The sequence below is a fragment of the Neovison vison genome, chromosome 1, assembly GCF_020171115.1.
Source record: "Neovison vison isolate M4711 chromosome 1, ASM_NN_V1, whole genome shotgun sequence".
NCBI lineage: Eukaryota > Metazoa > Chordata > Mammalia > Carnivora > Mustelidae > Neogale > Neogale vison.
Window position 1 is genome coordinate 215,265,359 of NC_058091.1, and position 13,333 is coordinate 215,278,691.

At 35.4% G+C, this 13,333-nt stretch overlaps 1 protein-coding gene across 3 annotated transcripts in view; it reads right to left on the minus strand.

Moving 5' to 3' along the window:
• The window catches only part of POLK (DNA polymerase kappa), a 67,434-nt gene that overhangs the window by 35,306 nt on the left and 18,795 nt on the right, over positions 1–13,333 (minus strand). For all 3 annotated transcript variants that reach the window (XM_044266911.1, XM_044266904.1, XM_044266921.1), the window contains 2 exons: positions 7,665–7,826; positions 1,060–1,179 (listed from right to left, as the gene is read on the minus strand). In XM_044266911.1, coding sequence (XP_044122846.1) covers positions 1,060–1,179; positions 7,665–7,799 — 255 coding nt within the window. In that variant the 5' untranslated portion in view covers positions 7,800–7,826. The remainder of the gene's footprint in view (positions 1–1,059; positions 1,180–7,664; positions 7,827–13,333) is intronic.

Here is a 13,333-nt window from a genome sequence, read left to right on the forward strand (position 1 = left end):
GAGATCACAAGCAGGCAGAGAGGCAGGCAGAGAGAGAGAGGGGGAAGCAGGCTGCCTGCTGAGCAGAGAGCACAATGCGGGGTTCAATCCCAGGGCCCGATGTGGGGCTCGATGTGGGGCTCGATCCCAGGGCCCTGGGATCATGGCCTGAGCGAAAGGCAGAGGCTTTAACCCACTGAGCCACCCAGGCACCCCTAAAATCTGTCTTTAAAAGTAAACTTTATACCATGTAATATTACATGACAGATACAATTAGAAAGAAAGCCTATTGAAAAAGTAATATATGTATAACTAGGTTTATTGTTATTTATGATTGGAAATATACAACACATAATGGAAAATAATAAAATAAAAGTAAACTTTATTAAAAAAATAAAAAATAAAAGTAAACTTTAGTTTTACTAGCAGAAGCTTGACTACTTTGAGTTCTCCATCTACTAACCAATGTCCTGCAGCTTTGCCCTATGCAAAGCTGCATATTTCCTCCCAAAATAGTTTTAAATACCAGAGGAAACTCTTGAGTATTTATTTCCCAGAGATGGTGTAAAAGCCAAAAGCCTCCAAATTTTTAGAAGTCTGGTGTTTTATCTTAAAAATTCATGTACATTTGGCAATCCACTCTAGTTTCAGTACAACACAATTATGTTTTAAATTTCTAATTTAATTAGTTGACATATTCTTCCAGATCATTTTTGTAAAATTGAAGAAAACATGCCACATTTACCCTGTGGCCTTTTTCTAGCTACAGAATATGTATATAATAAAAAAGAACCACAAGTTTTGGATTAAATCCTAGCTCTGAAGCTAGGCAAGTTATTTACCCTAAGGCTCCATTTACTCTTCTGTATAATGGAGGTGACAATGCCTTGGTATGGGGTCTTGATATAAAAGAGTAGAGCAATATTTAACAAAGTATAAGCCTCTGTTAAATTTTATCCCTTACAATACAATGAACATTTACATATTACCTTGTTGTCAGTTATGACTTGACCATGATGCATTTTAACTATCAATTACTGTTTTACCAGCTTCCACTTTATTTAACAACTAAATTAATACCTGTAATTGTGCTTTCCTTAGCTGTTGGCTGGTAATTTGAGCTTTTTGTTGCATCATATTTTCAATTCGTTGGTTGACTTGCTTTTCTTTCTTGAGCTCATTTCCATAAAATCTGGACCCCTATGTAAGAAAAAAAAAAAAAGCATAAGAAAAGAGTCAGATGGAAAGCATCACTGCCGTACAGACTAGAATCAGAATAACTGAATTCAAAACTTAGTACCACTACTTACTAGGAACTACTAACTGGGAACTACTAACTAGGAACTAGGGAATCCTAAAACTACTTAATCGTTCTATGTCTCAATTTCCTTGCCGGCAAAATGGTTTTATAGTTACCTAGAATTGTTGAAGCTGTATTTATAAGGACAAACTCTTCGAGATGAGTATGGATATGTTACTCCAAAAATAACAATGTGTCCTAGACAGGATCCATGGGGCATACCCAAGGCCTTAGTCATTTGGGTCATCAGCTATCTCTTCACTTTTACTTAAAAAGTACTTAAGGGGCGCCTGCATGGCTTAGTTGGTTAAGCATCCGACGCTTGATTTTGGCTCAAGCCATGCTTTCAGGGTTGTGAAATCGAGCCCCGTGTTGGGTTCTGCGCTCAGCATGGAGCCTGCTAAGATTCTCTCCCCTACCCCCACCTTTTCTAAAAATAATAATAATAAATTTTAAAAATAAAGGATTTAAAAAAATTTAACATTATCCATTAAAGAAAATGTAGACAATCATTCTTAGAAAATTACCTATCATCCCATCACTAAACATAACATCTAATTCTGTCCATCAGGTTGATGGAAATTCAGATTATTTTTACATTATGGCTTTAATGAAAAATGCCGCCATGAGCATTCATATACACATTTTTGCATGGACATGTTTTCACTTTCCATAGGTACCCAGGAGTGGAATCTCTGCATGCTAAACCTTTTGAGGAACTGCCAGAACTCTTTTCCAAAGTGGCTGAACCGTTTTACAATCCCATCAGCAATGTATGAAGGTTCCAGTTTTTCCATATCCTTATTAACATTTGTTATTGTCTGTCTCATAGCCATTCTAGACTATAATATAACATTATATTGTTATATTATTGTCTGTCTCATAGCCATTCTAGACTACAATAGTGTGAATGGCACCTCAATGTGGTTTTAATTTGCATTTCCCTGATGACTAATGATGCTGAACATCTTTTCATGTGCTTAGGAGCCATTCTTATCTCTTTAGTGAAATGTCTATATCTTTTGCCCATTGTTTATTAGGTTGTCTTATAAATAATTTGTAAGAATTCTCTGTATATTCTGGATGTAAATCCTTTATCAGATAAATATTTTGCAAATATTTTACACTAGTATGTTGCTTATCATTTTCTTTTTTAATTGTGTCTTTTAAGGGCAAAAGTTTTGAAATTTGATGAGGTCTAACTTGTCAACTTTTTCTTTTATTGATGGCACTTCTGCTGTTGTACCTAAGAAATGCTTGTCTAGACAAAAAACATTTGTCTAACCAAATGTCTCAAAGATGTTCTCCTATCTTCTAGAAGTTTTTACCGTGTGAGCTCTTACATTTCACTCAATTTTGAGTTCAATTTGTATATAATAGCAACCGAGGGTCTCAGTTAATCTTTTTTGCATGTGGATATCCAGTTGTCCCAGGTTTATTTGCTAAACAGACTATTCTTCTGCCTTGGTTCTTTTGTCAAAAATCAATAAAGTATCAATACAAAGATTTACTTCTGGACTCTAAATTCTGCTCCATTGTTCAATATGTCCAAGCTTATGGCAGTACCACATTGTCTTGATAACTATAGCTTTATAGTAAATTCTAAAACAGGAAAGTCAAAGACCACCATGATTTTCCTTTTCAAAACTATTTTATTTTATTTTTAAAGATTTTATTTATTTACTAGGAAGAGGGAGAGAGAGAGAGAAATCACAAGCAGGGAGAGCAGCAGATAAAGAGGGAGAAGCAAGCTCCCCAATTAGCAGGGAGCCCAATGCTTGATCCCAGGACTCTAGAACCATGACCCCAACGAAAGGCAGAGGCCTAACCAACTGAGCCACCCAGTTTGGGTGCTCCAGTTTGGACTATTTTACATGTTTTTCCATTTTCACATACATTTTAGGGTCTGTTAATCAATTTCTGCAGGGGAAAAAAAAAGCCCCTGGAAATTGGATGGGGAATTACACTGAATCTGCAGATCAGTTGGGGAGAACTATCCTCTTAACAGTATTAAATCTTCTCATTCTTGAACATGTAATGTCTCTCCATATTTTTTTTTTAAGATTTTATTTATTTATTTGACAGAGAGAGACACAGCGAGAGAGGGAGGTAACACAAGCGGAATTTTATATTTACAATGATCTATAATCTTCTGCTTGTCTGGGTATGGTGTCAAGGTGATACCGGTGTCATAGAATGAGTCTGTAAGCATTACATCTTTCTTTATTTTCTGGAAGGGCTTGTGGAATACTGGTATTATTTCTTCTTTAAATGTTAGATAAAATTCATCACTGAAGCCATTATGACTCAGTTTTTTTTGCTAGGGGAGTACAGAGAAGATTTTTAATTACTAAATTTATTTCCTTATTAAAGGTCTATTAAATTTTCCATATTTTTAAAGTCAGTTTTAGAAAAATTATAAATTTCTTGAAATTTGTCTAATTTATCGGGATTTGTTTTAAAATACTCCAATCTTGGGACGACTGAGTGGCTCAGTCAGTTAAGCGGCTGCCTTCGGCTCAGGTCATGATCCCAGGGTCCTGGGATTGAATCCTGCGTGGGATTCCTTGCCTGGTAGGGAGTCTGCTTCTCTCTCTACCTCTGCCTGCTGCTCTGCCTGCTTGTGCTCTCTCTCTCTCTCTCTCTCTGACAAATAAATAAATAAAATCTTAAAAAAAGAAATAAATAAAATATTCCAATCTCTACCTCCAAAATTCAGTAGGGAGGGTAACATAGATAAAGCAATATTTACAAAAATGTTGATTAACTATTGATGGTGGGTGATTATTACCCAGGAATTCACATTAATATTCTAATTTTGTATATGTTTAAAATTTTCTAATAAAAGTTTTAAAGAAGTAAACTGCATTGTTGTGAAGCAGTAACAATTAGAAAATACCCATTAAAAAAGATATTTATGATGAACTTCCTATCCCACCACATTAGAGAAATAATATATTACATAAAATATATACTTTAATATATTAATATATAAATTATTTATATTACTTTAATAATACATTCTATATTTTAATAATATAAATAATTCAATATATTAATACATAAATATATGTAAGGCATATCATGTCAATCAGATGATATGTGTATACTGTTCTATGATTCATATGTATATACAGTTGAACCTTGAACATCATGGGTTCAAACCACATGGGTCCACTTATACATGGATTTTTTTCAATAAATATAGTGTAGTACTATAAATGTATTTTCTAAGATTTCTTAATAATATTTTCTTTTCTCTAGCTTACTTTATTATAATATGTAATACATATAATACACACATTTTGTGTTAACCAACTGTTTATGTTACTGGTAAAGCTTCCAGTCAACAGTAGGCTATTAGCAATTAATTTTGATGAGTCAAAAGTTGTACATGGGTTTTCAACTGTGTGTGGGAGAGGGGAAGGGTAAGTGATCCTAACCCCCACATGGTTTATGTGGTAGAGCAAAGTTTTGAAAATATCTAAGATATTCTTGAAAAAGAACAAAGAGCAAAAAAAGAACTTGACCTAGCTGTTATCAAAACTTATTATAAAGTACTGTAAGTAAGATCATTTCATTAAGATATAAAAACAAATAACCCAGTAGAATAGAAGAAAGCACTACAGATCAGTAAGAAAAGGATGAACTATTTAATAAGTGTTACTGGAACACAGAGAAGAGAGAGGAAAGATAGGGAAATCTAGGGTCACTTAAATATTCTATTTCTTAACATGAAAACTAACAGCATAGGTTTTATTCCTATTTTTAAGTTTTATGGTCAAAGTTCCACAAAAGCCTCAAACAGAAACAGAGTAGTAAACAAATACATAAAACTATCACTGAGATTTCACAACTAATATTTTGTCCAATTTCCTTCATTGATTTTTTAACTGAACTGTTTTAAAGTAAATTACAGATATAATGACATTTAACTATTCTATACAGTATTTTATTATGTATCTTTTTAAAAAATATTTTATTTATTTATTTGACAGAGATCACAAGTAGGCAGAGAGGCAGTCAGGGGAGGGGGAAGCAGACTCCCTGCTGAGCAGAGAGCCTGATGTGGGGCTTGATCCCATGATCCTTGACCCTGGGATCATGACCTGAGCCTAAGGCAGAGGCTTAACCCACTGAGTCACCCAGGAGCCCCTATTTTATTATGTATCTTTAAAAGTAAGGTCATTGTTGGGCATCTGGGTGGCTGTTGGTTAAATTGATTTCAGCTCAGGTCATGATCTCAGGGTCCTGAGATCGATCCCCATGTTGGGCTCCAAGCCAAGTATGGAGCCAGCTTAGAGATTCTCTCTCTTTCCCTTCTTTCTGCCCCTCCCCACTGTTCGCCTGTGCTCTTTCTCTCCCCTTGCCAAATTTTTTAAATTTAAAAAAATAAAAATAAGGCCATTTTGTAATCATAATAGCATTTTCACAGCTAATAAAATTGACAATAATTCCTTAATACTATATAGTATACCTCTCATATCCAAATTCCCTTAAATGTTCCAAAAATATTTGTTCAAACTAAGATCCAGAGTCCATATATTTTGTTTGCTTACTTCATCTCAATTCTTTACTTTTAAAATATATCTCTATGTTAAACACTTAAAATATTATCTTCCCCTCAACTTTTTACTTTGGAATTTCTAAATTTTCCAACAGCTGAAAGAACAGTAGACTAAACATCCATATGTCCTCACCTAGATTCCTGCTACGTTTAGTTTCTCCCACTACTCCTAGGTATAAGCACATACATACACTCCTATATGTGCACTTGCACAAACATGCACACACACACACACACACACACACATACATGCTCCTCTTTCTCTTTTTGGCTAAATCATTTAAAAGTGAGTTGCTATAAATATCAGCATGCATTTCTTTTCTTTTTTTTTTTTTTAGATTTTTTTTTTTTTTTTTTTTATTTGACAGAGAGAGATCACAAGTAGACAGAGAGGCAGGCAGAGAGAGAGAGAAAGGGAAGCAGGCTCCCTGCTGAGCAGAGAGCCCGATGTGGGACTCGATCCCAGGACCCTGAGATCATGACCTGAGCCGAAGGCAGCGGCCCAACCCACTGAGCCACCCAGGTGCCCTCAGCATGCATTTCTTTTTTTTTTTTTTAAAGATTTTATTTATTTATTTGACAGAGAGAAATCACAAGTAGATGGAGAGGCAGGCAGAGAGAGAGAGAGAGGGAAGCAGGCTCCCTGCTGAGCAGAGAGCCCAATGCGGGACTCGATCCCAGGACCCTGAGATCATAACCTGAGCCGAAGGCAGCGGCTTAACCCACTGAGCCACCCAGGCGCCCCTCAGCATGCATTTCTTAAGAATAAGGATATTCTCTTAAATATTACACCTTTCTACATGGATAGTTCATAATATACAAATGAAACAAAAAAAATGTTAGAAGAAACATTTAGGACCTTGGAGAAAAGCCTATGTAGTTGACTAATTCAAGTATATATAAAAAAAGCAAACAAAATAATTTCTGCACAGGATAAAGTCCCATAAACGAAGTCAAAAGATATACAATAATCTAATGGAAAACTGTGCAAAGGACAAGAAGAGACAGTTTTCAAAAAAGGAAAATACAAGTGGCTTTTTAAATATATGAAAAGATGTACTATCTCACTCTTCATAAAAGAAATGCAAATTAATGCTACACTACATTACTGAAGATTGGCAAATCCAAAAGCTTAGTTACACACTATCCTGGCACAGTTGCACCATGGTAATATACTAACATGTACTGGCAGTGAAACTTTGAATTGATACATCCATTATGGAAGGCAACTGGCCAAATAATAAAAATTACACATATATATATCCTTTTTTGCTATCTGTGTTTGGTAGGGTAATTCTGCTTCTAGAACCTATTGTTTTACCTGCAAACATATAATGTTATAAAATGCAAATTTATTCACTGTAGTATTGTTGGTAAAAACAAAAGACTAGAAATGACTTAACTGTTCATAATTAAACATTCTGACTGGTTCAATAAATTTTGTTATATTCACACACGCAGGCATAAAAAAGAATGAACATTTTTACTTATATAGAAAGACCTCCAAGTTACATTAATTGAAACAAAAACAAAAAACACAATTACAATATTCTCCTATTAAGAAAAAGGATGAAAAAAGAACATGTATGTTATTGTGCTTTTACATGCATATTATGTGTAGGTGATGCAGAAAACTGGATGACAAAAGCACAAGTAACAGAACAGAAGGGAGATTATTCCATACCCATTTGTTTTAATAAGATATATTAAAATGTTAAAAAGTATAATAAAAAAGATATTTAAAACTTACTGATTTTATTTTAAACAGAAAGCAAAAAGCTACCAAGTTAGTGATAGCAAAATAAACAAGAAACTTACTTTTGTGGCTTCCATTATAATTTTGTTAATCTTCTCTTTATCTAATCCTTCCATTCCGGCTTTATTATCATTAAGTCCCACTCTAAGCAGAAGATCATCTTTGTAATTTCCACTCTTTTCCTTGGTGTTATCCATGGTGTAAACTTAAAACTTTTCTATTATCTGAAAAAACATAAAAAATAAGCAGTGCTTTTTAAAGCATTCGTGGTGAGGAAATGGGCACTTAAAAGTTAAAATGAGGGGCGCCTGGGTGGCTCAGTGGGTTAAAGCCTCTGTCTTCGCTCAGTCATGATTCCAGGGTCTGGGGATCAAGTCCTGCATCCAACGCTCTGCTCAGCAGGGATCCTGCTTCCCTCCCTCTCTCTGTCTGCCTCTCTGCCTATTTGTGATCTCTCTCAAATAAATAAATAAAATCTTTTTTAAAAAAAGTTAAAATGATATATAATCTCCCAAACAAGTAAAATATTTAAGAATTTTTAGCAATTGAGGAATTATTACTACTCAGATTTTTAAATTACTATCCCTAGACTATTGTACTTTCAGAGGGAATGATGGAATTAACATTTCCTGCAACTTTTTGCCCACTACTATCTTTGGCACTTCACACTTGAACCTCACACAGTAACCCTGCCCTGAAAACTAAATTTTATTATCCCCAATATAGAGAGAAAAGAAACCTGAGTCTTAAAACATGTTTACTGATGCCAATTTTCTAATAAGAGACAATATCTGTGTTGAAATCCAGGCCTGAGTCCAAAGTTTGTGTTTTTCACATATTAACACACTGTATAGGAAATAAATACAAAATAACACTTCCTCTCCAAATCATGATAAGTTCAATAGCATTCATTACCCACTGTATACAGAGTTCCATGTTTTTTTTTTCCAATTTATTTATTTTCAGAAAAACAGTATTCATTATTTTTTCACCACACCCAGTGCTCCATGCAAGCTGTGCCCTCTATAATACCCACCACCTGGTACCCCAACCTCCCCCCCCCCCCGAGAGTTCCATGTTTTAAAGCAGTAGGAAAAAATACAGAAAAAGAAATATGTTGACTTCTAGGACATTATTGCATTTTATACTGTTATGTGACTTCTAAAGTTAAGAAAAATCCTTTTGTATAATAATTCTTTAATATCTTTAAATAGTTCTTTATCATTTACTTTCCCATATTTAGCTTTTTAAAATATTAATAGTAACCATGCAAGACAGATTTGGTTATTCTCATTCTATGGAGATAGAAATTGGAGTTTCAAGAAGGTTAAGGGAATTGGCCATCCTAAGTCTGCTAATGAGCAAAAGAACTGGTGTGAATCCAAGTCTTCTTACTCCAAGCTAATACAGTTGCCATAACATCACAGCTGTTTCCAATTTGAGCCCACTTATGCTACAAAGAAATGACCAGGTGAACAGCTGCCATGCATCTAACAATAAATTATGCCAGGGATTTATTTGCATGATTTAGAGAGGGCTCATTTATTCTGTTTATTCTCTGCTGTCTTAAGGACCTTTTCTTTTCCTTTTTTTTTTTAGATTGACATCCATCACCACACATATTTACACAATGTCTTTTCTTGTGATGAGAAGTTTTAAGATCTCTTCACAACTTACAAATATATGATACAGTATTAACTATAGTCACCATCCAATACATTAAACCCCCATAATTTATTTATTTGATAGCTGGAAGTTTGTACCTTTTGACCACCTTTACCCATGCCACCTACCCCACCCCACCTCTAGTAACTACCAACTGTTCTCTGCATCTATGAGTTCAGGTTGTTGTTGCTGTTATTTGATTCCACATACGAGATAAATAAATCAGGTCGGGGGTAGGATCCAGATATCAGAATTTTTTAAGGCATGCTCAGGTTAGTCCAATGTGCCCATTACTATCTAAAGTTCTTGTGGCACCTGGGTGGCTCAGTGGGTTAAAGCCTCTGCCTTGGTCTCAGTTCATGGTCTCAGGGTCCTGGGATCGAGCCCCGCATCAGGCTCTCTGCTCAGCAGGGAGCCTGCTTCCTCCTCTTTCTCCGCCTGCCTCTCTGCCTACTTGTGATCTCTCTCTGTCAAATAAATAAATAAAAATCTTAAAGTTCTTAAATATTTTACTTGTTTGACAGATTCTGTATCATTGGTGCTATTATTTCCCAGTGTCCAAGAGAATATAGACTAGTTTTCTGTTTTTATCATTTGACTTTTCTCCCCAGCTATCACATTCAGCCAAACAGCACCCTACATTTTGTGTTATGCTTTAGTAGCCCAATTACTTAACATTTTCTAATAAGACTGGTGAATGTAATTCATTCATATTTCCCCCAAACCAACACTACTGAAGAGTTAAGAGGCTGAATGCAGACATAATACACTTAAGTTGCCTTGTCCTTTATTTATTTTTAAAGATTTATTTATTTGAGAGAAAGAGAGCATGAGTGGGAGGGGCAGAAGGAGAGGAGAGAATCACTGCCAAGATATCTCAGGCAGACTCTGTGCTCAGCACAGACAGAGCCCATCTTGGGGCTCGATCTCATGACATGATGATCATGACTTAAATTGAAACCAAGGGTCAGACACTCAACTGACTGTGCCACCCAGGCTCCCCAAGCTGCCTTGCCCTTTAAATGATGAAATGTATGAAAGGGAAAGAAATATTTATTGAATGTCTATTATTTCATAAAGAATATATTGGCCCCAAAACTCTGAGAAGTATTGCTTTTGGTCCCAAATTAGATCAGAAGAACTGGGTTATTACCAGCAATGCTGGTACCAGTCAAAGTTGTGATAGGTAAAGTTAGTTTTCAGCTACCTTCCTGTCTTGTTGACGCCCAGTTACCACATCATTTATGTCTAGTTTCATGAGGATAAGTTAACTATCCTCTACATGTTAATGACTTCCAACTTTATAGCTGCAGTCCAAATGCCCATCTGGCATCCTAAATTTACCATGTCCAAAACCAGTCTTGTCATCTGCCTCCATCCCTCAAACCAGTTCCACTTGGATGCAGCCCTGAGCCTCATCTCAGTTGATGGCAACACCATTCCCTTCCAATTGCTCATGCAAATAACCTTGTCATCATCCTTGAGCTCCCTTTCTCACACACACCACATCCAAATTGTCAGCAAATCCTATGAACTCTGATTTCAAAATGTACTCTGAATTTAACCACTTGTGTACTGTCATTGTTTTCACTCTAGTCTGAATCACCATAATCTCTTGTCTGGATTAATGCAACAGACTCTTATATAGTCTGTTTCTGCCCTCCATGTCGTCAGTTATCAACACATTGGCCCAACTGATTCTTCTAAATCACAAGCGGAGTCACACCACTCTTCGTTGAAAACTATACAATGGCACACTAACCTTACTCCGGAATAAAAGCCAAAATCACAACAGAATCTGGATTCCAGGGGCGCCTGGGTGGCTCAGTTGGTTGAGCAACTGCCTTCGGCTCAGGTCACAGTCCTGGAGTCCCGGGATCGAGTCCCGCATCGGGCTCCCAGCTCCATGGGGAGTCTGCTTCTCCCTCTGACCTTCTCACCTCTCATGTTCTCTCTCACTGTCTCTCTCAAAATAAATAAATAAAATCTTAAAAAAAAAAAAAAAAGAATCTGGATTCCAATTACCTGTTACCTGTCTACCCTCTTACCTAATACTCTCCCCCTTGCTCACTACTCTCCAGGCACACTGGTCTCTTCGCTGTTCCTCAAATCTGGTAGGCACATTCTAACCTTGAACTCTCTCCTTTAGGGTTCTTCAGCTAGTTATTCTTTTGACTAAACTCCCTTCAAGTGTTTGCTTAAATGTTACCTTCTCAATGCGGATTTACCCTGACCTCCTTATTTAAATTGCAGCCTGAGTAACACCTCCCACCCCCCTCTTCCTAATGCCCCATGTTTTTATAGCCCTTATCATTTCCTAACATAGTAATAAACATAGGTTTACTTGTTATGCTTATCATCTATCTCTCCTGTGAATATGGAAGTTCCAACAGGGCAGGGAACTTTGTTTTTTATTTGTTTTAACTGATATATCCCAAAAGCCTCAAACAGTACTTGGCAGAGAGTAGGTGCTCAATAAATAATCTGCTGAATAACTGAACTCAGTTTATATCATTTTTTTGTTCTCTTATTCACATAGCAAGATTACACAGTTATATTAAAAGATTGTGACAGGGACGCCTGGGTGGCTCAGTTGGTTGGACGACTGCCTTCGGCTCAGGGCGTGATCCTGGAGTCCCGGGATTGAGTCCCACATCGGGCTCCCAGCTCCATGGGGAGTCTGCTTCGCTCTCTGACCTTCTCCTCGCTCATGCTCTCTCTCACTGTCTCTCTCTCTCAAATAAATAAATAAAATCTTTAAAAAAAATAAAATAAAATAAAAGATTGTGACAAAAACTACTTTTCTAAAGTTAATAATTTTAAAATATTTTAATATAATAAATAAATTTATATATAAATTTAAATAATAAATAATAAAATAATTTTAAAATACTTGTAGTTTTTCCTCATTTCAACATTAAATATGTAATGACAGGTATATGAGTTGATTTTATAAACTTTATTTTCCTAAGATATTTGATAGTTAAAATGATTAAAGCTTTTGGGAGTTATATTAAAATATAAGAGAATTTTGATTTTACATGTTAGGATGCTTGCTAAGTCCCATCAATACTCAAAAGATTCTAGCTTATATTTATTCTTTGGGAAATTAAATTGCCTTGTTTAATTTTTTTGATTTAATAATTTTCAATTATATCTAAATCTACAAAAAATTACTGAACAAAGTTAATAAAACATACTAAGTTTTTTTTTTTAAACATACTAAGTTTTAATATACTTGAATTCCTATGAGTTTGTTTTAGTACTATCATTTATGTCCCCATGGTGAGCCTGCTTTTGTTTTTATTGGTTAGTGTTTCGGTTATTTACAAATTTCTGGAATCTCTCATTAGCCTGGTTATCTCTGTTCTCCCCATTAGTTCTGACTAAATTTCTTTAGAAATCCATAAACTGAAATGGAGAGCTAGCTCCCAGCAGAGATGATCACATAATATTCACAGAAGTTGCACAAAAGGTTATCACAAAGTATTTTTCAGGGAAGTGAAATTTAATATTACTTTAAATGGCTTTGTGAGGGAAGTAATAATGTAAGTGCCTAGTGGCATCTGGGGTATAATAAACTCTCAATCAATAGTTAATTATTAAAGTTAAGCCAAATTTCCAGAGCTGTGAAAATCACTAGTCTGATTTTCCTTACTTCTCTCTCTTCAAGATACAGAAACTTGGAAGGAAAAAAAATCACTATAAGCATCCTCAAGAAAAAGCCAAAGTTCATGGATCACATGGATGAATTTTGTTTTGCTCCCGAAAAGGTATTTGTCCTATGATTATGAAAATGAAAATAAAACATTTTTATAGCTTGATACTACAAAGACAGTCTGTTTCACTTCAACTCAAAAGCACAAATGGTTACACAACGCAAAGGAAAGAACTTGGGTTCTTGTGGTTTAGTATATTGGTTTAAAAGCACATTCTCCCTGAAAATATTCAAATTCTACCCAGTCTCATTCTAACAGTAACTATTCAGGTTACCACTTAAAAAAATATAAGGCCAACCTTTGTTTTTGATGGTAGTAGGGATGGAAAATTAGATTTTTTTCAGCAG